This window comes from Haliotis cracherodii, unplaced genomic scaffold (genome assembly GCF_022045235.1).
Source record: "Haliotis cracherodii isolate W230 unplaced genomic scaffold, xgHalCrac1.p SCAF_5, whole genome shotgun sequence".
Classification (NCBI taxonomy): domain Eukaryota; kingdom Metazoa; phylum Mollusca; class Gastropoda; order Lepetellida; family Haliotidae; genus Haliotis; species Haliotis cracherodii.
Window position 1 is genome coordinate 24385571 of NW_027266308.1, and position 23496 is coordinate 24409066.

At 40.9% G+C, this 23496-nt stretch overlaps 1 protein-coding gene across 1 annotated transcript; it reads left to right on the forward strand.

The window, feature by feature from the left end:
* The first annotated feature begins 160 nt into the window (after positions 1 to 160).
* On the forward strand, positions 161 to 23332 carry LOC139444039 (glutamate receptor ionotropic, delta-2-like). The gene is made up of 13 exons (XM_071224945.1): positions 161 to 240; positions 1876 to 1995; positions 4574 to 4816; positions 6349 to 6542; positions 11268 to 11444; positions 12003 to 12083; positions 12681 to 12854; positions 14916 to 15019; positions 16739 to 16826; positions 18665 to 18992; positions 21393 to 21610; positions 22097 to 22362; positions 23113 to 23332. The coding sequence occupies exons 1-13, from the start codon at positions 171 to 173 to the stop codon at positions 23330 to 23332; spliced, it is 2283 nt and encodes a 760-aa protein (XP_071081046.1). The 5' UTR covers positions 161 to 170.
* The last annotated feature ends 164 nt before the right edge of the window (positions 23333 to 23496 follow it).

A 23496-nucleotide genomic window follows, 5' to 3' on the forward strand; every position in this document is an offset into this window, starting at 1 on the left:
ACTTCACGTTCTTGTTCACGCTCGTATTGATTATGATCATTATGCGATATTTGCCATCACCTGCAGACATGTTTAATGTGCTGTTAACGTTTGCTATGTATCGGTAGACGTGGAGACATGATTGTAGATAAATCAGATAGGACCACAACGCTGTTGACGACGGTGGCGGTATGGGTGGTGTCGTCCTCGCCGTGGTCGTCGTTCTCATACAATATGCCACGGGATCGCTGATAGAAATAGGTATGTGAATTTAATTAAGATAGCATGTGACGTTAATTTAACATAACCAATAAGTTATGGTAAATAACTATTTGAATAATATATCCCATGGAATTGTCTGTTTTGGTCTACTTTGGTCATTTCATATCCAATGTGTCAGGTATCGTTGGCGACCAACATGTTTACAGCTTCCACATTGATCATGTCTTTCAAACCGCTAAACCTTCAGAAATCGATCATTGCGTTATGATTGGCACAACCCCCATACTCTAACATAGACTTAAGACAATACGTTATTTCCACTTTCCTTGTTAACGCTGAGACTGTCGTTACTCCCATACATAAACTGACAATATTATACAAATTCTAAGATATCATAGAGTGAGGGCCCGATTTCATCGAAAATAATATATTGTTCAAGAAAATGTTTGAAAAAAACATTTATGTTTCAGACTGTCGAAAAAATGTCTGCCATAAATACTAATACCTACATTGTTGCAAGATGTATCTCTAAGAAATATCCAGTCTCCATTCAAAATCCCATACTCATTCGTACCAGACAAAGGCGGTTATATATATACATGTAATGTGTCCGATTAAGCTGGTGCAGATTAAACTGATGTATTGAATTGTCCCTGTTGCCATGACAACAAGGATAATGTGTAATGTAGTAAACTAGTTTTAGAATCTAGCAAATATGTCTATTTACAATTACCAAACACTGTCAGGATCTAGACCGGTAGGGGCGTGTCTAGCTACCAGCTGGGATTTTCTTTGACGTTCTACGATGCCACGTTGTATTCAATATAGGAATCAATGAAATCATTGATTTTTAAGCACCCTCAAATTGCACTTAGTTTAACACGTATTGGTCAACATTTGATAATATTTTAGTAGCCAACACAAATAAAACTATATTATGTCGCATTAACGACACAATTCAACATAATTAATATTATATATCGTTCACCTTGGCGTATGGTGGATAGGTTAGGAAATGTGAAATGGGGTTAATGTCGCGTTTAAGATTATTGAACATATATAGCAACGTGCATGCGCGCGCGTGTGCGTGCGTGCGTGCGCGTGTGTGTGTGTGTGTGTGGCTGCTTGTACTAGCCCAGTGTGTGGTTCGGGCTGTTGATTATCAGTAGGACTAACCAAAGACATTTGTAAAATGCGTTTTTCGATGTTTTCTGAATATTTTGATCATGCTGTATATATAGAATTAATTCAGTATTTAAAGTTTGAATTGAGAAAATCATATACTCAAGAATTCATATTCAGCGAATGGTTAAGAAAATATAATGGTTTCATTATAGTCTGACAGCGGCACACACTCCCATTCGTTTTAAAATTAGCGTCAAGGGCGTGTGTGTGTGTGTGTGTGTGTGGCTGCTTGTACTAGTCCAGACTTATGCCTATTTTATATGTGCCAGCCCACTGATATACCATGCCGCAGTTTAACATGAATACCCCACTCAGACACAGTACTGACTCCGAGACGACCGCTCCTTGTCTTAGCCCCTTAATGCCGAGCGACAGACAGGATAACAACAAGTACCATCTTTTAACGTCTTTTGGTATGACGCGGGCGGGGATAGAAAGAAAACATAACATTGTATCTCACGAGAAGCTTTTATGACTTTCTCTCTGCAGGTGTCGTGGCGGAGAATGTTTACGGCAGTCAGGTCATTACTCATAATGGAACAGGCCACGTCGGACGCATACACTGGTTCGACGAAAGAAATGGATCCGTTTTCCACAAAGTAGCTCAAAGTAAGTAATGTATAGAATCATAAAACACAAATGAGGTATATCTCATGATGTCAATATCTTATACCAGTGGGGGCGGTAAGGTAGCCTTGTGGTTAAAGCCTTCGTATGTCGCGCCGAAGACCTGGGTTCGGTCTAAAACTTATCTCAACAGCAATGTTACAGTGAAATCGTAAAGGTTTGAAAAATGTTTAGATTAACGCGTCTACGGAATTACTCTCATCAGTGAGTGTCGTGAAGAACTGCCCGGGTGCACACTTTGGTTTATTCTGCATCAATCCATTTCTGCATCAATCCATCATCCATCCTAGACGTTTATTTAACCGACGGTTCGCTATTAAACCGTTTCCTAATATTTAAGAGTACTTGAAAACCAGCAAGAAGGGCATTGTACATCAGTTTACATTGTGTATAAAGCTACTAGTTTTGAATAATTCGTTCATTTCATGTCTAAAGAACAAATCAAAGTGAGCTAATCGGAAAATCAGTGTAACACGATGAGTTTTAATGATTGGAAGATATAATTATGTAGGTGTTCAATTGTGTGAGTGCTGCGTGCTAGCGGTAGGGCAGGGCATGTTTACCGTTTTCGCGAACACCTGGTGTCATCACTTTCAGTGATCCATTCATATATTTTTAACCACTCTTTTGCCTTTTAAGCCAAGTGGAATCTGTTTTATCAGAAAATCGAGACGAATTATTCTCGGGCGTTAACGTTAATATATACGCCGTGGGTTTAAGAATAAACATCTTAATCTTCAAATCCAATGATTACTTGGGACAGAATAAATTATAATATACGATATATACAATTCCACCATGACACTTGAAGATTGATTGATTCTGATATGTCAAAATAAGATCATTAAAATCAAGTTTCTAATTCCATTCGATACCTCAACACAAAACTGCTATTCACGCAAAAGAATTGTGTATGAAAACATCGATCTATTGACATCCTGCACAAGGATTCATGTACAAATGACTGCCGATAACTAATTAGAACTGTACACATTCGATGTCAGAAGAACAGGCTCTCAAACATGATAAAATCTATTTCAGTACACACGCAATTAAGTAAAACACACACTAACCACTGGGACAGGTCCATATAATTATCGATGCCAAACACGAGGAACCTTTCAGATTTTCAGTTATCGCAAAATGACGATTCGTCTACAGCTAAACACCGCGGTATTCAACCATACTTCAGGGTGGTTCCGTTGGAAATGAGGCTGCGTCAGCAGACTAATGTCCAAAATAAATCAACATGTTAAAGCTGAATATAATTCTAGATCGGGGTGTCCCCTTTGTTCGTGCAGTTTGTAAATTGCACTGTCACTACTAATACAATGTAGATGTAATCGTGGGGGCGGTGTGGTGACAAAGAGCTGACTAGCCACAGTATATGCCAATATGACAATCAAGATGTCCGTTTGTGGTTGATGATAGGGCTAAGCACAGTAGAATCCCATAGGTTTCCTCGTAATAGTGTGATCTTCGTACATAAATCCTACCTTATGTCAACATATCAGCATGCATATATGAATACATGACACTTTTTTATGGCAATTTCTTTTCTTTCTTTGTCATGACGTTTCAGAGCTCACCTGATGAAGGGCCAAAGTAAAACAAAGAATAAAAGAAGTGCTATACATAAAAAATGTCATGTATTCACGTTCTTTCAACTTCTAAATGCCTATCAAGGATTTAATCTATAGTTAGATTACCTCAAATTTTCAACAGTAAGTGTATCTCCTAAATGATCATGCTGAATGAGGGGGTTCGATGACAGCGGATTAAAATCCAAAAATGGCCATCAACTGAATCACTGATTGTGTGAGAGCGGAGTCACGTAACAACTACACCAATACTGCCGTTAAAAACTACCGCTGCAGCAACAGCAATCCGAATGAACGTGCACAATGCATGGCACGTTCATGTCTTTTTTTCGCGAACAGCTGGTGTCATCACTGAATTTCAGTGGTCCATACATATACGTTATTTCCACAGCTATTTTGCCCTTTACGCTAAGTAGAAGCTGTTTCGGCAGAAAATTGGGCTGGTTGTTCTCTGGCAAAGTCGCTGAAAAGTATTCCTTTTCGAAGTACAATCAAAAAGAACACATCCACTCACTCACACTGAATATTAATCTGTCATTGTCTGGACTAGTTTCAAGAAATATTGCTCGGAGAGAAACTTAAGATGTAAGTCTTGCGTATTTTAAATAATGGGACAACTTCTTTACATTATGTACTCTGCAAAAAAAACAACGCAAAAGTGATTTTAGATGTAATTTTTATTTATCGTACAAATAATCAGCCGATGGTAATCTATTGTTCACAATTGGCACACATCATTGTCATTGACCCAGGTTCCATATGACACACATGGAACAGCCGATTTTCACATATTTTGCGTTTCTTTCTTTGCGGGGTATAATGTTTTATCTTGTTTTCTAAGAACATAACAAAGATGTATTATTTTCAAGGACAGCTTGCCCGAAGACCCATACAAAAGCCAGTCGATATGTTAGTGAACGCATAAGTGTTTTTTTACATTTGAATGTTTATTTTGAAAGTTTCCAGTATGAGGAACCGCAATCTGGACCTCATCATAGCGCCAGATCCTATGAGAGGAAAGTCGGTGAAATTCATCAGACCGGAGTCGTTTTATAAGGAGTCGTGGAACAATAGATATCGTCTCTCATCTAGCACGGAGTACCCCCTGGAACCCCCTTTGTCCGACCACCTCGACTACACCAGCAAACTCATCCACACCCTGGAGTGGAATTCGACCACGATACTCAGTGACCGGGAAAACAGTAGGTAGAATCTTGAGTAAAACTGCCAAAATGTCGACATATTGCTGGCGGTATAATACGTAATATGAAAACATTCTGTTTGTTTGATTTTCAATGCCAGCTATATGGCGGCGGCCTGTAGGTAATCGAGGCTGGACAAGACAAACCAGTCATTGATATAAGGCGGAACGTCCCAAATTATCGCAATCATCAAAGTCACCGAACGTGACCACACGAACCATTTTTTCTTCTTTTACGACAAGACATGGGTTGCAAGGAACATAGTTTAATCCGTTATTTCTTAAACAAGCCCAATGCTTCTGACTGGGACTCGACTCTATAACTCTCGGATGCAGCGGACAGAAGCACGGTGAACTTCACCATCACAGACAATTAGGCAGCACTTATCGACGAAAAGTCATATATTGGCCGCCAGACTTAATCCTATACATGCAAGACGAATACAGCACGTATAGCCGAAAAGTCATATATTGGCCGCCAGACTTAATCCTATACATGCAAGACGAATACAGCACGTATAGCCGAAAAGTCATATATTGGCCGCCAGACTTAATCCTATACATGCAAGACGAATACAGCACGTATAGCCGAAAAGTCATATATTGGCCGCCAGACTTAATCCTATACATGCAAGACGAATACAGCAAGTATAGCCGAAAAGTCATATATTGGCCGCCAGACTTAATCCTATACATGCAAGACGAATACAGCACGTATATCCGAAAAGTCATATATTGGCCGCCAGACTTAATCCTATACATGCAAGACGAATACAGTACGTATCGCCAAAAAGTCATATATTGGCCGCCAGACTTAATCCTATACATGCAAGACGAATACAGCACGTATCGCCGAAAAGTCATATATTGGCCGCCAGACTTAATCCTATACATGCAAGACGAATACAGCACGTATATCCGAAAAGTCATATATTGGCCGCCAGACTTAATCCTATACATGCAAGACGAATACAGCACGCATAGCCGAAAAGTCATATATTGGCCGCCAGACTTAATCCTATACATGCAAGACGAATACAGCACGTATAGCCGAAAAGTCATATATTGGCAGCCAGACTTAATCCTATACATGCAAGACGAATACAGCACGTATAGCCGAAAAGTCATATATTGGCAGCCAGACTTAATCCTATACATGCAAGACGAATACCTGGACATATTTACATGCAATTTATATTGAAACGCCAACCAGGAAATAACGGAACAACTGGCGTCCGGCAATATCTTACTTAGTTATGTAATTGTGTGAGTGCCGGGTGCTACCGGTATGGCAGGACATGCTTACCCTTTACGGGAACACCTGGTGTCATCACTGCTTTATTGATTTTCAGTGATCCATTCATATAATATTCAGTACTGTTTTGCCTTTTTGACCCACTGGAATAGTTTCGGCGGATTATCGAAACTGGTTATTCTCTAGCGTTGACGTTTTATATTAATTTCTTTTAAATGTTTTTCCAGGCCATGAAAATTAGCAGATTTTTCTACTGTTTTTGTTTTTTTCAAATTCAGGTTTTGACTCGCATAGCCTGGCAAGGGGCCTATCACGGCTTGGCGTCAAGTCAGAACTGGTCTTCGTGAAGAAAGACGGTAACCTGAAGTTCCTGGCACCGATTATGGAACAGATTGGCATGGACAATATGAAACTCAGACTACGATTTGTCCTAATGTGTTCCTTACCACTTATCAGGCAAATTCTTAAAGAGGTACGTAACCACAAACCGCCCCATCACATGGCGATGGTCTTACTGAGTTTGCTCTGTCCATACTTTAAGTTGCTAAAATTATGCTGTTATAGATAAGCAGCATTTTAATACTTTTTTGACGATTCGGGAGAAAATAAAATTCGGGAGAAATATGTTTTCCTCTCTGTCGATTCTTAAAATGTAGGTCAAGATTGTAAGGGAAGTAGCTTTTTCTATCCTTATCTTTATTTCAACCACTAGTTCCATAGCCTAAAACAGATGATTGATTCCTGTTTTCACCATAGACCCTACAGTTTATAATGTAATCTTGCGTAGGCCAAGAAATTCAATAAGGGACGTGATGACACACCTCACGCCTATAAACCTTTTCGTACATATTTGTAACGATGTAAATTGTATCCCTCGGCCTCGGCAACACACACACACGCACGCGCACGCACACACACACACACACACACACACGAAAAAGGATCCATTTTTTTCGTCGAACGAGTGTATGCGTCCGACGTGGCCTGTTCCATTATGAGTAATGACCTGACTGCCGTAAACATTCTGCCCCACGACACCTGAAGAGAGAAAGTCATAAAAGCTTTTCATGAGATACAATGTTATGTTTTCTTTCTATCCACTATCGCAGAACCGGTGATCGGTTCGATTCCCGCCCGCGTCATACCAACAGACGTTAAAATATGGTACTTGTTGTTGTCCTGCCTGTCAATCGGCATTAAGGGGCTAAGACAAGGAGCTGTCGTCTCGGAGTCAGTACTGTGTCTGAGTGGGGTATTCACGTTATCTCAGTGGGTTGGCACATATAAAATCGGCATAAGTCTGGACTAGTACAAGCAGACACACACACACACGCCCTTGACGCTAATTTTTAAACGAATGGGAGTGTGTGCTGCTGTCAGACAACCATTTTATTTTCTTAACCTTTCGCTGAATATGAATTCTTGAGTATATGATTTTCTCAATTCAAACTTTAATTACTGCATGAATTCTATATATATAGCATGATCAAAATATTCAGAAATATTCGAAAAACAAATGTCTTTGGTTATTCCTACTGATAATCAACAGCCCGAACCACACACTATCAGTTGAATCAGGATGATGGACAAATGGTCCATACGACGATATTAAGATCACTGTTTGTAACAAGAACGGGGGCACGGGTGGCCCAGTCGTCTAAGGCGCCGCGATTCGCTGTGCAGAGTTGCGTCCCTTGAGCATGCCAGAAACCTATGATTGTTGGTTCGAATCCCGGTTCGCCCCGATTATGTTTCTAGGTTTGTCAGCACCATACCCGTGCTCGTGGGTTTCACCGAAGTGGTAAACGTCTGAGACCTGCATCACATCGGGCATTCCTCCCACATTAAGCTGACACGCCGCGATATAACTGTAATACTGTTAAAAGCGGCGTTAAACCAAACTCACTCACTCACTCACTCACTCACTTGTAACAAGAATAATGCCAACGATGACCGTTTTTTATTCATTTATTTATACCACATATTTCTAAAATATCCAAACAGGTAAAATCTGTATCTTTTTCTTTCGAAAATGATACTGCAATTTCAGCATGTCCTGTCAAATAATATCAATGTCATTTTTGTTATCTATAGGTAAATATAGACCGCCATTTATGATGTTGTCAATAGGTAAATATGGAGCTCTTATTCCACGTTCCAAGGCCTGGTAGTCGTCTAATTATAATTATTTAAGCACGTTTCATCCAGATGAAAGCAAAATACCATAAGTAACCGCCATGCTACTATCGACGTTGCTTATGTGGTTGCCCCGGTAATGTAGCAATTGAACAAAACGTTGCCTGTCTGCCATCAATTTTGTGAAACTATATATTTTTTCAGTTCAAACACATTTTTAAAGAAAAATTGATTATCCGAAAATCATTTAACCCGAACAATAGTTTCCCCAGGCACGTCCGAGTGTGATAGGAAAGTAAATTAACTCCATGCTTTAATTTTAGACAACGTTCAGTCAGTCTGACTTGCTTTGTCTAAGTAATCAGAGTTACAAGTAAATGCTTTGTTTTCGTTCTCTGATAAAGTGTGACCAGGAAAGCCGTTTTTAAATGCACTTCAGTACGAAATGAAAGTTAAACAACAATGTACGTCATGGCGTCATGTCCTGCATCCGAAACATCCTTACAGGGAACACGTGTGTGTTATTCCTGTCTATCTTCTCCACCTTTACCATTACGACTGTAATGGAATGTGTGCATATCACTTGTCTATGGGCACTCATGAGGAGGAACATTCTATAGGCGTGTTGACACACAATTCTTGCCTCCTGGAATTGGTTGATATACATTAATTCATCAATAATTACTTCCCAACATGTCACACAAACGGGAGATTAGAAACAACATAGTGTTCCTAACTATTTTATAGCCATTAACACTTACAATCTCTTGTTAATAAGGGGCGGTCGGGTAGCCTAGTGGTTAAAGCGTTCGTTCGTCACGCCGAAGACCCGGGTTTGATTCCCGACATGGGTACATTGTGTGAGGCCCATTTCTGGTGATATTGCTTGAATATTGCCAAAAGCGGCGTAAAACCATACTCACTGACTCTTATAAATAGGAAGCGACACAAAACTTAATTAGACACACTCCATATTATATATATATTTTTTAATCCAGCATGTCTTGAGAACGAAATGTTTGATTTGGTAAAAGGGACAAAACCATTTCCAATATTTTCAGGAACCGATTATATCTTTAAATACGTTTTTTCCATTAACATAATCTCAGCTCTACTAAATATCAAATGACCGACAACTTACCAAGGCATCCCTTAGGTTTTAAATCGAATCCCAGGGTCGCCAGAGTCTTGATTTGTAAGCACCATACTCAGGAGTTTCGCCAAACAGTCAACGTCTAAAGTCTGCATCACTTTGTGTTTTCCGCCATCATAAGGTGAGCAGGCCGTGGTATTCTAGAAATACTGAAGAAAGCGGTTTTAAACCCGACCCATTTGATCCTGATATTACTTGTATTATCCTAAAAGCATTGTCTTTCAAAGCTTTCGGCCATGTGAGCCGTGCCAATTCATCAGAGGGTCACACAAAGACCTTGATCTGGACTACCAGTTGATGGAACTATGTTGACAATATTCTAAAGACAATATATGATATCATAGCTTTATTGAAGACTCGTATTGTATTTACCAGTGTTCTTAAGAACAACGTTTGAAAGCTAAATTGTATATGCCATGTCGGCTATGTGTCAACTTTGTGCACCATTTGGATTACGGTGGATTTATGTGCAATGTGAAATTCATTGGATCTTGTTGGAACATGGGACAATATGTTAGCAAGAAGTAGTACCTTTTATTTGTTCTCACTGACACTTGCTTATGATTATTGTGTCTGATGTGATGTTTGTTAGACTGCCAGAGAGAGAGAGAGCAAGAGAGAGAGAGCTTTATTTCAGTAGACAGTAAAGGGGCCACCGGCCCATTATACAATACATGATATCAGTGTTAGACAATTTCAGCGCCAATGAGAAAGTTATTACGCTTTTTAAAAGCAAGAAATATAAATTTAGCTAAAGCATTAATTATGCATGTTGTTTTCGATGTACAGAGTGTTACAAATTTATCAAATTGTGTAAAAATAATAAGGTAGAACCTTACGTCTCAAACTGTCATAGTATGGACATTGTGAACAAAAATGATATTCAGGTTCCACTTCAGGTCTTACACAGACATCAACTGTGTAATGGATAAACGCGTAACAAATGACAAGACAAGATATAAACTATTAGTTCAAAGTCTTTTGGGAAAGTATGCAAATCATCTAAAAGGATGTTTATATCCGGTATATTTGTTGACTGGTGGTATAAATATTTTAAAGATGAGTTTGATATATCTTTGATCCATCATGTGCATCTGATTCTGATGATAATGACGATGATTATGACGAGGAGGAGGAGGAGGGTGTAGTTAACAATGAACTCAGTGATAAACCATTTACCGATAATGTTACTGATGGTGCTTTGATTTGTGATAAATGTAGAATATCGTTGTGAGATTGTAGTTTGATTTTTTAGAGTGAAATCATCATATGAGCAAGACTGAAATTCGTCTCTCTCAAATGGCTCAAACATATTTGGCTACACAATGTTCAAACATCATTATGTGGTTGAACCTTATATCAACATTACATATTTATGTTTTTACTTAACATAGACGGGTACTTGCTCGGTTTAAATGTATATTGCAAAAACTAAGAATAGAGACCGGCAGATATATTGTCGAAAACAGGAATGATATTTTCTGTAAGAAAGCATATGTTAAAGATGAATATCATTTTTCACTTGATGTGATATCTATAATTCACTGAGATTTTTCTATATTCCAGCCATGTTTTACGTATTACCAACAAGGCACAAACTAAGAAACCTATAGTTGTGGGTTAGAATCAGGTTCGCTCCAATTATGGTTCTAGGTTTGTCAGCACCCTCGTTCGCTGTTCGTGGGTTTCACCAAAGCGGTAAACGTCTGATACCTGTATCACTTCTGGCTTTCCAACCACATCAAGCTGACACGTCGTGATATAACTGGAATACTGTTAAAATCAGCATTATGCCCACCTTACTCACTCACTAACAGAGGTGCTCAGATCAAGGTTATTCTTGTATTCCAGTATTCCTGTTCGAAGTACAGTCAAACCGAATACTTCCACCATGACTTCTATTTTTAGGCTGAGGACTTAGACGCGTATTTTGGGAAAGGTTCCTTGTTTCGCCATTTTTCTCAATGGCTTCTGCTACTGCCTCGATCTACCCTGAGAGTCATAGAGGGAATGGACCTGAAGCTGGACCATGTCGCCGTCATCAGCAGGTCATACAAGAACTTCGACATCAGAAAATTAACACAGGTTAGCTGCTTGCATACATTTATTTTCTTGTTTGTTTGTCTGACTAGAAAGCGGTACGTCGGTGGTTCCAACTCCGGCCGCTTCATACGGAAAGATAGTACTTGTTGTCACCCTACCCAGCGCTCAGTATTGAGGGGAGAAAATAAGGACTGGTCCGCTAGGTGTCAGTTTATTGTGTCCATGGGTGTTCATGTTAAACTGCGGCCTGGTATCTCGTAGTGCTAGCACTTTAAAACCGGTATTAATCCGGAACAGATCAAGCAGCCGCACAAACACACACGTGCATGCACGTCGCTTTTAAAGTGCAGTAATCTTGAACGCGAAGTTTAACCCACTCATGTCACCCAACCTGCGTGTTTGTCATTTTTTATTCAGACAATAAGGTCGTTCCGAGCAGATCCATCTGATGCATACGGTAATTAGCTACCGCACAGTTTCCGAGCAAAATTTATGCGATAGTTAACAATACATGAGCATTCATATGAAATGTCTGAAATTGGCCCCACGTTGCAATTACAATACTTGGGAATTAACGGCCAATGTTTACCTTTCGTTCAGTGGATAGTGAACACAACTTTGGAAGTCTTGTCGTCAGAGCAGACCTGGAACAGATCTGAGGCCACGGAACATTTTCTTCGCGTAAGTAAGCAGCCCAGTCAACCTAGATGAGAGAGGTGGCCTCCTGGTAAAAGCTTTCGGTCGTCACGCCGGAGATTCGGGTTCGATTCCCCACTTGGATACACCACTAACTGAATTATTATATACTATTACAAATCCTTACCGTCCGATCCATTTGTAAAGCTGTCCTCATACTGATAAGGGGCGGTGGGGTAGCCTAGTGGTTAAAGCGTTCTCTCGTGACGCCGAAGACCCGGGTTCGATTCCCCACATGGTTACAATATGTGAAGCCATTTCTGGTGTCCCCCGCCGAGATATTGCTGGAATATTGCTAAAAGCGACGTAAAACCAAACTCACTCACTCATAGTGATAATTGTACGTAAATTAAAGATTTGATAACAGGACATGGACGGTGAACTTGATTGACCAAAGAATATCAATATAAAATAAATAACATGAAAAACAACGGTGTAACAAAATATCCAAAAAGTATCAATGGTCCCTAACTTTTTTATTCCAAAATATCAACCGAGTTATTTTCGGTGGTAATGCATTCCAGCAGGTTCAGTAGAAACGTTGTCATGGCAATGCCTTAGATCCTGATTATTTTTTTGTAGATTGTCAGAAGAGAGGACGACATGAGAACAGTAAACACCATGTTACACACGTTGCTATGGAAACCTCATGGCCGGAAGTTATCGTCCGTCCGGCATGATGCTTCTCACGATGATGTGTTCCCGAATAGGAAACTAGGATTGAACCAGAGGAAGCTGAGAGCCGCGGCACTTGAGGTGGGTCCTAGATGACATAGTGCGGGGACTAAGGCCAAACTTGTTAAATCCACCGTCGCAATTGAAAGCAGTAGGTTTGTATTCCGCCAGTTAGAAACAAGTTAAGGGATTTATTGTCGCTTTGAATATACATAAACAAATACTGAAAATACCTTAATCTTAGGAATTGTTTATTTATCTATTTTCGACCTATTGACATCCGTAACCACTACCCACCCCAAACAGAAATTCGGGCCTTATCTGACTTGATATATGACTGTCCATCTTCTCGAGGCAAGCGTGTCCACTAGCCTCTATCAAAACCTAGTTTCTACCCTTGCCATATCCTAGCTCGACCCTGGCGCCACCTCGCGTAGATCACGAGTTGTGCCCCTTGTAATGAAAACGGGATATCCAATCAGATCGCTGTTCTTATCTCGTATAGCTTCATAAAGATGGCGACTACCATAGGCGACGACCTAGTCGAAAACATTCGCAATTTCATCCCTGACACAAAAACATATGCAATTTTCTTTCTTTCTTTCTTTTTTTTTTTTTTTTTTTGGGGAGGGGGGGGATGGTAAGATATTCGTGTCAACTCAATCTCATTAAAATCAGAATCAGATCTGAGTTCTTGTTGCTGCTAAACAAAGATCTGAGGACATCCCATAACGGGTCACGTCAGAACGACCTTTCGCGAACTTTGACCGACCACTGAAATGACTAATAAGAAGTCGACATCAGCCAATTAGAAAGCAGCTTTCTCGAGCTTTGTGGCACTCGTTTCAACCTGGCGACTTCCATTTCAGACTACACCGGAAAATATGTTGACACAGTTCTCGATTGAAATTTTGAGAACTGAACAAAAGAACATTCCGGAATGGCTAATGTATGGTTGAAATTGTATGGCAGTGCTTACCACGCAACGCCTCCTCCGTTCAAATGTTTATCCAACGGAAGCGGGAGATAGATGATAATTTTGACGGAATCAGTCGTACGGGCCGTAACTGTCGTTCGGAATACATCGTGTTAACGTTTTCCAGGCTGCATGATTAGACAACACATTCCGACCGTCACTTTCATGATCTGGTAAGCGACGTTTGGATTGGTCGTATGAAAGGTCGTTCAGACGTGACCCGTAATTGGATGTCCTCAGATCTTTGTTTAGCGAGAACTAAGATCTGATTTGAATGAAATTGATGTCTACTCTGACCGGCATTGGTAAATAGGTACCAGTCGTGGATGTTGATTTTGTGAAAACATTGTCTAAATGGACTATCGATATATGCGATAGCCCAATCATATTTAGCACAGGAAAGTGGGCTTGATATGGCAAGGGTGGAAACAAGACTTTGGTAATGAGGCTAGTGGACGCTCTTGCCACGGGAAGATGATGAATGTCATGTGTCGTTTAAATCGAGACCGTGAATGAGTGATTGAACGGCGTTTTATTTCATTGCAACGATTGGTTCAACAAATTAAATTAAATGCACCTGCCGGATTTATTCGAGTGAGTGAGTGAGTTGGGTTTAACGCCGCTTTTAACAGTAATACAGTTATATCGCGGCGTGTCAGCTTAATGTGGGAGGAAAGCCCGAAGTGATGCAGGTTTCAGACGTTTACCACTTCGGTTAAACCCACGAGTACAGGTATGGTGCTGACAAACCTAGAAACATAATCGGGGCGAACCGGGATTCGAACCCACAATCATAGGTTTCTGGCATGCCCAAGGGACGCAACTCTGCATAGCGAATTGCGACGCGTTAGACGACTGGGCCACCTTTGCCCCCCGATTTATTAGATGTTAGTTGAATATTTTCAAAAGCTGCCTACACAAGTATAGTGCAGTGAAGACCTTTTTTCTTGATTTGGCCCCCAACAGGTGCCTAGGTGATTATACTTCTATTCACAAGTTTTCTTGACTGGTAGTAGCTCATTAATGTTTGGGGATTAAAGTGTTGTTTAATGCAACAACATTCTAGCCGTATGACTGGGATTAGGTATTAATCAGATATGAATATAGTTCACTAACGTTATCATCAGTGTTCTAGTGTCCTTGTTAATTGTCCGTGTTGCTTTCAGTGGCTACCATTTGTAAAGAGATACGAACAGAAAGATGGAAGTGTTGTCTACAAACAAGCCAGCATCGAGCTTGCGAACCACCTGGGAAGTGTCCTCAATTTTACGTGCGTTTACATACTACCTCTCATTTCTAACCAAAATTAAAATTTCATAAACCGTTACGGGGCAGTCGGGAAGACCAGTGGTTACAGCGTTAGCTCGTGATGCCGAAGACCCGGGTTCGATTCCCGCATTGGGTATATTGTGTAATCCCATTTCTGGTGTCCCCGCCGTGATATTGCTGGAATATTGCTAAAAGCGGCTTAAAACCAAACACACTCACTCATAAACCGTTACGCTTCAGACAGTGAGTATAGTTTCAGCAATATCCGGGGGGGGGCAGAAATGGGCTTCACACATTAAACCAATGTGTGGAATCAAACCGGGATCTTCGGTATGACGAGCGAACGCTTTAACCACTAGGCTACCCAAGCACTCTGGTTACACTTTAAACTAAGTGACCATCATAAACTCTAAAATTACGATTTCTACCATTATGGGGGTCATAGGCAGCCTAGTGGTTAAAGCGGACCCAATTCGATTCCCTACATGGGTACAAAGAGTGAAGCCCTTTTTTTGGTGCCCCGTTGTGATTTTACCTGAATATTGCTAACAGCGGCGTGAAACTTTACTCTCTCAATTTTATATTGTTCTTATGTGGTAAGCCAAGGAAAGTGAGTGAGTAATGTTTTACGCCGCTTTTAGCAATATTCCAGCAATATCACGGCGGGGGACACCAGAAATGGGCAGCCAAGGAAAGAAGAAAATGAAATAAAATATGAAGTCGCTAATGCCACATTGTCTTGCAAGTCTTCCCTCATTCGAAAGCAGGTCAAATCCTACCGAAAAGCTTGGCGTCTTTCAAAATGTCACTGAAATTTAGGTTCTTTATGGATACTGAGTGATTTATACGAAGAATACGTTATCCTATTCGCTTCCTTAGAAACGACTACATGGTGATTGGGCGGCCTAGCTAGGTGAATTGGTTGATTGGTTATTTTGTGATCATTGATCTTGCTTTCGTTCACTGCTTTGTCTGGTCCAGACTGGATTGTTTCCAGGCCGGAGTATTGCTAACTGTGCTGTTGAACAATATAAACTCACTCACTTTTTCAGTAAGATGTACAGTAGCATCCGCTAGGGTATTCCCATGGTAGAAGTTGCCATAATTGAGGATTGGTTGGTCAATTTGTGACCTAACTTATAGACTGTAATCATACCCCGACTGTTTGTTGCTCATGCTATCAACCACTGGTTTACCCGCACAGAAGTTTTAATTGCAAACCGCCGCGATAAAACTTGCTGACTGTGGCGTTAACAAACTTTCATCCACTAAACAAGACAGTTTGCTCTTTTACGCCGCACTCACCAACATTCCAGCTGTATGAAGGCGGCTGAAGACCAGGCAATCCAGTGATCGATAGTGTGAGAAACGACCCACGCTGTCTGACTAAGTCATCGAGCCTGTCCACCCGATCCATTCGGTCGCCCCTTACGACCATAACAGGTGGGGACCAATTCAAACCCAGAATCTCCACGGGGTCGGTGCGGTCGGGTAGCCTAGTGGTTAAAGCTCGCCACTTCGAAGACCCAAGTTCGAATCCCGACATGGGTACAATGTGCGAAGCCCATTTCTGGTGTCCCCTGCCGTGATATTGCTGGAACATTGCTAAAAGCGGCGTAAAACCATACTCACTCACCCACTCACTCCACGGGGTCACTAAACAACAACGCATTACTAAACAATAACGCAGTTTATCAAGTAGGCTTTGTGTAATTGTTAGGTACTCTGTATCCGAGCCGGCCGACAAAGAATGGGGACTTCCGGTTTCCGGGAATTACACAGGCATGCTCGGCATGTTGCAGAGAGCGGTAAGGATCCTGCAAAGTGATGGCTTTCTCCTCAACACTCGTAATGTTCCATGGTTGTACAGGCTCTTTTGTATGACCTAGAGCCAGTTGCTTAAGCTGGAAGCTCGTTGTCGACCTTCGTTACAGGATACTATTGTATGATCAGCCTCATGCCATTTAAGGCCTTTGTTATAATGCATTGTACGGATCTTTTTCTCGGAATCATTTGTCGCTGGTCGAAATAAATATTAACATAATTATGTTTCCATATTTTGCGAAATAATTGGTTAGTAGGATGAGGTGAAGATTAAAAATTCTCTATTTCGTAATAAGGCTTTTTTTTAAACATGACCAACAAAGCCACAGACTCAAAGAAAAGCTTCACAAACATATTTCTATAATCAAAAGAAATCTCTACTGAAAGCAGAGTCCATTGAACGATTCCGACCATATCTTAAGCACGTGTTTATGAATCACTGTCAAATAGTGATGACACTAAGTGTTCGCAAAAAGTTGAGCGTATCCTGCCCCACCGGTAGCACTGGTCACAAACACATGCAAGGGAAAGTCAATTGTTCACCTAAAAAGACACGGGAACATTGTAAACCAAAATAGAGAAATGCATCATTTATGTCACTCATTGAAATCACTTAAGATCATTTGGCGCTCATTGAAAAGGAACCCGGAAAAACTATGCTAGTATTCTTCATAGGCATATCTGTCCACGTAAATGGGATACTGATTACTTAAAAACAAAATATTGTAATTTTCACAGTTATCGGTATTACTTAGTCAAAGAGGCATTGTATATATTAGAGCACACTGGCAGCCTAAAGACATGGGATTTAATCCAAAAAAATTTCTCAGAAGATGGTTGACAAAAATATTTATGCTTCAGATTGTAGAAAACCATCATATTGTATGTCACCAAAAATACACTGTTGCAAAATGGGTTGTTTTTTACATATTTAGACTCATAGTTTTAACTGAAGAAATATCTGGATTTGTAGTTGTGGCTGAAAACATATGTAGTTTCAGGTTATGCTTACCCATAAGAGAAGCCGGACAGAGCGTATTAAGTCTTCAGCAATGCTCCTGGGAATTCAAGTTTTCTATTAATAACTCGGCTTTTCATTGGACGCCGGTACTTCTTTTCATTCGTTCTTTCATCCACATACTGATATGGAATGGAACGTCACAAAATTCTGGATCCTTATTCCGACTGAATAGCTGCAACTTAATAAATTTCTATATCCACCCATCATCTAGTCATGGTTGCATGTCTGGCATCAACTTGTTCATGTTCGAAAACAGTCAAATTGGCTTACTGAGCCGCGTCAACACGTAAGACCCACTTCAACTGACATTCTCGCACTCGCCGATGTTGACTAAACAAATTGTTAACTTTAACAATAACGCTTTTCTTGAGGTTTGCATGTTTTTATACGTGTAAGTGACACAAATATTCTATATTTGAATGGTGATAGCGAGCTATGTTACACATCCGATGGGTCGTGGAAAGGTCGCTTGTTTACTGTTGCGTAGGGATACATTTGTTTTGAGTCGCTTGAAATTTCGAATTCGAAAGTGGTCAGGATGGTACGTTTGCGTAAATTTGATTGTGGGTAAGAAAGCAATAACCAACTCGAAACTCGGAATTACCGTTTATCTTTCCCTCGGGATTTAATGTCACAGATCCCTTCTTTGAGAGGCATTCAGTAGTCACAGTCCCCTAGGAAAGATAAACCACAATGCCTCGTAGCTCTCCAGTTCTCATAATATACCAACAACACCTTGTGCACATGAAACAGTCAGATTGTACACCTTGTCGGTTAAACTTTATTATTGTCTCTATACAGGAAGTAGACTTTGTTGCGGTTCCGGTGGGTTACACACAAGACCGAGACCTCGTCGCTGACTACCTGCCAGTTTTCTTTGAGTCGACCGGCGGAATGTTATTGAGAAACTCTAGGAGCAGTGCCAGGTTGTCAAGTGCCCTGACGGATCCATTCCGCTGGCAGGTGTATGCCGTAGGAGGCGGGGTCTTAATTGGGGTAATCCTGCTCTACCTTGCAATGGAATGGAATAACCCATTCTACACCGATGCCAAATCCATAGAAAAGGGATTAAAACCAGCTGGTTTCCTGGACACCGTGATGTATCTGTTTGGCTCGACCATCCATCAGGGTAGGTTGGATGTGTACAGGGAGAAGAGGTCTACTTTAACCACCGTATCTGCTTTAAATACGATGAACAGTGACATTATAAAGTGGTATTTACTTAGATATAGTACGTTCCTATAAATAGAAACGCTATGCCGACAGATGGACATTTGTATCACGATAGCTAGAAGTATTTGATACGTTTCAAATCTCATTTCGTTTAACGATTGCTCCTTTACATGTTACCTAGATCAGCGACGCATACACACAGCTCCACTTTCTGGTTTTCAAGTGATTTACTCCGAATTACTTAATTATGGTGTACTTTATTGTTTGGTGATTGTTTATTAATGCCATGTGTGTATGTTGAATCAATTACATGTAGGTATGATCGCCGATAACGAAGAAATTAGCCAATAACACTTTGGCCCGTCTTGGCCCGGCCCGGCCCGACTTTTAGGCAATGCCTTGGATGTGCTCATGGGAGGTAGAGGTTTTGCATGTGGTACTGGAGAGTTAGTGATGGAATTGGGATTAAATCTTTCAAGGTACTTCATTTAGAACACGTCGTGTCAGTTAAAGTAGAAGAAATATGTAGATTACTAAACAAGAAGGGGCGGTCGGGTAGCCTAGTGGTTAAAGCGTTCGCTCGTCACGCCGAAAACCCGGGTTCGATTCCCGACATGGGTACAATGTGTGAAGGCCATTTCTGGTGTCCCCCGCCGCGATATTGCTGGAATATTGCTAAAGGCGGCGTAAAACCATACTCACTCACTCACTAAACGAGAAGCCGTTAGATACCGCCGTTGTTATTTCAACGAGCGCATCAGTTGACGTGAGACATTTCTAACGACTGGCCACTTGTCCAAGGGGCGCTACTCTTCAAGTACACGAAGTTCAAGATCAAAGTAAACCCAGCGATAAGTGTTGTGATGATCTTTCGACATATTTTGTTTATTCGTGATGTTCTGAACCTTAATAGTGCCCCCTTGCTTGCACTTCTACATCATAAAGTGAGAGTCCCACACTCATTATTTCAATAGTATTGGTTTGCTAGTCCTTCGATAGGCAACTGCAAAACCTCACAGGCTCACATATTGAAGTAAAATATGTCAATAATACAGTTTTGAGATGCATTTTTTGTGAAAATAGTAGTGTTTGTAGGGAGCAGATAATCCATCTCTGAGGATGGAAGACGGTGCAGAGTGGAGTTGCACATTGCTTCCGACCCTTTCGAATGGCCAGCTGATGACAAAAAATAGTTCCAACCACGCCTGATGTTGTTACGCAATGTGTACTAAAGGTGTCTTGTTATTTAACGGATGATGTCTTGACGTGTACTGAAGACCATGGAGACGGGGGTCGTAGCCGTTTACCACTTTGATTATGCTCACAATGACGAGTTTGGCCCTAATAGATCAGCTGAGGCGACCCTGGAAGCTAAACCCCAAACAGCGTACCCCGCTACTTCCAAGTGAGTGAGTGAGTTGCGTTTGACGCCGCTTTGAACAGTATTCCAATGTCAGCATAATGTGGGATAATATAATAAAAGCCCGAAGTGATGCAGATCTCTGGCGGTTACCACTTTGGCAAAACCTACGAGCAGGGTATGGTGCTGAAAAAAACTAGAAACAAAATCGGGGCGAACCGGAATTCGAACCCACAATCATAGGTTTCTTGCGTGTGCAAGGGACGCAACTCTGCACACCGGGCCACTCGAGTCCCCGCCTACGCCCAAGAGACACAGCTAGTCACAGTGATTTTGCATGACACGGGAGAGGGTCACATGATGAATTTAATCTCCAGTTTCAAGTTTCAAGTTTCTTACTAACTCGCTCATGGCAAAACTCCATATATAATATAATTTAAGGCAATGGGGATAACTCAACTGAATAGGTATCATTTAGATAGGTATCACATCGTCAGCAATTTGAAGGATGGAATCGTTCTGATATTAGTTTCCATGATCGCCAGTGAATCATCTTTGGTTGTATTAGAGTGTCGTTTCTTAGTTAAATGGTGCGAACGGCCGGTCCAGTCGTCTAAGGCGCCGCAATGCATTGTGCAGAGTTGCGTCCCTTGGGCACGCCAGAAACCCAAGGTCGCGAATTCGAATCCCGGTTCGCCCTGATTATGTTTCTAGGTTTGTCAGCATCATATCCGTGCTCGTGGGTTTCGCCAAAGTTGTAAACCTAAATCACTTTAGACTTCCTCCCACATCAAGCTGACACGCCGCGATGTAACTGGAATACTATTAAAAGCGGCGTTAAAAAACCCAATTCACACACCACGTCAAGCTGACACGCAATGATATAACTTGAATACTGTTAAACCCAAATCACTCACTCACTCACACTCAATTCTTGGTTAAATGAAACTGTAATACGTATATAAGTGAGAAATGCGTGATATTTCAATCCTTCAGGTGGCGTCCATCTTCCGGAGTCCAGTTCCGGCCGGATGCTTATTAGTTTCTGGTGGTTGTTCATTATTGTGATGACTGCAGCCTACAGCGGCAACCTCATTGCTTCTCTTACCGTCACCAAAGAATCATTTCCATTTACTACCTTAGAAGACTTGCTTGCAGATGAGGACCTTAGAATTGGTTTGGCCGAAGGAACAGTCCTTCAAAGAGTTATGATGGTAAGCACAATCATATTGTAACTGAAGAACCGATAACATGAATCACTGGATTGTCTGGTCCGGACTCGATTATTTACAGACTGCCGTCATATAGCTGGAATATTGATGAGTGTGGCAAACGAACTGAAGAACCAATGGTTCAAGTTCGATGCTGTAGAACCAAAGGGTATTATACGATGTGTGTTCTTTATATTGTAACCGTAATGTGAAATAAGGTGTGCCATTACGTGTCGTATCAAGGGGAGCAAACCGAAGATGTCATTGAATTAAAAAAGACCCGTGAAGATCCGGGGTAGAATAGATCTATCCTACCTCGGATCTTCACGGGTACGGATGCTCCTAATGAACTGGTCTGGTATTGATATAACATCAACCAATAAAAGTTTTGGAAATATCATTTTCTGTCACAATTTTTTCTAGGAAAAAATATAACTATTGTGCCATTAATCGAGTCGTATATACTTTCACTGACATGTGTCTTCACAGATGTCTAACGACAGTAAGATAAGACGGTTATGGGAAAAGATCGAGGCCTCCCGGGGCATGGACAGCAACACATTTAATAAAAACGTCACCGTCCAAAGGAAAAAGGTTCTGAATGAGAATTATGCCTTTATCAGTGACATTACCGAATTAGAAGTGATCACCAGAAGTTTTTGTGACTTGTACATCCTTGAGGAAACCTTCCAACCTGGACAATACAGCCTTGTATTGCAACAAGATTCACCACTGAAAGATATGTTTTCTAAAGAGTAAGTAACGTGTTTGAAATGTCGATATCTTCGATGATGATAGAGAAAACAAAGACAAATATGTAGCTAGTCGAAAAATGTCTGGCAGAAGAAAGTATACACTTGAAAACTGGATTTGACCAAACAAGTACAAAACGTTACAAGGCTGAAAACAGTCGCCGAAACACTGCAAACGTAAGGTTCAAAACACATTATATCTCTTTTTTTGTCACAAACATCACCGTCGAATAACAATTCCTTTCATTTTAAGCAACATGGGTGTATACTTTCTCTTGTTTGGCAATTTATATTCAATTGTTCTAAAACAGCTCAGATACCTTGGATTGTTCCAGTAGTGCAGTAGTCAGAAACGTTGTTATGAATTAGTTTCATTATATTTTGATGAAACAAACTAGTGGTCATTTTCCTGGTGAATGAATGCACCTTATACTAACCGTCATTAACATTTAACAAAGCATTACCCTTGAATAAATACCTTGGGATCTGGAATTCGTCATTTTAGGATGACTGTGCGAAAAGGTGGCTCTTTTAAAGTTAAACATGAGCGCAGAATTAAACTGTTACAATAAAACAATCTGTCAATTCTTCCGACACTGATATTCAATATATTGTGTCCTAAAAGTCAAGTTGCTTCTAATATGCGGAATTATCCTGTGCATCAACACCGAAATATTATAAAATCTGTACTTCATACTGACACCGATAATGAAAACATTGTGTTATTATAATCAAGGTGTTTCTAACATGCAGAATCAGACTGGTGGAGGAGATTGGCTTGATGCAGTACTGGTTAAGGAAGTGGAAACCGAGGCACAACGATAGTGCATGTTCTTCTACGGAGGCAGGGGCCAAGCCTATAGGCCTGGAGAAGCTGGTGTTAGTGTCACTCGCCCTCCTGGCGGGGATACTGTGTTCGGGACTGTGCCTTCTCATTGAGCTGGTCGTCAAGGCTTCAGCAACACTCATGTGAAACACACAGAACCATAGGCGCCTGGTTTCACCAACCCATGATTAGATCGCAAGCTGACCACGCACACTGAGGCGTAGTATCATTGTGAACCAATTAGCATGTGCTGCGTATTTGCGTAAAGCTGAATCTCCGAAGTTGACGACGTCACGCCGTTGTTGTTTCTG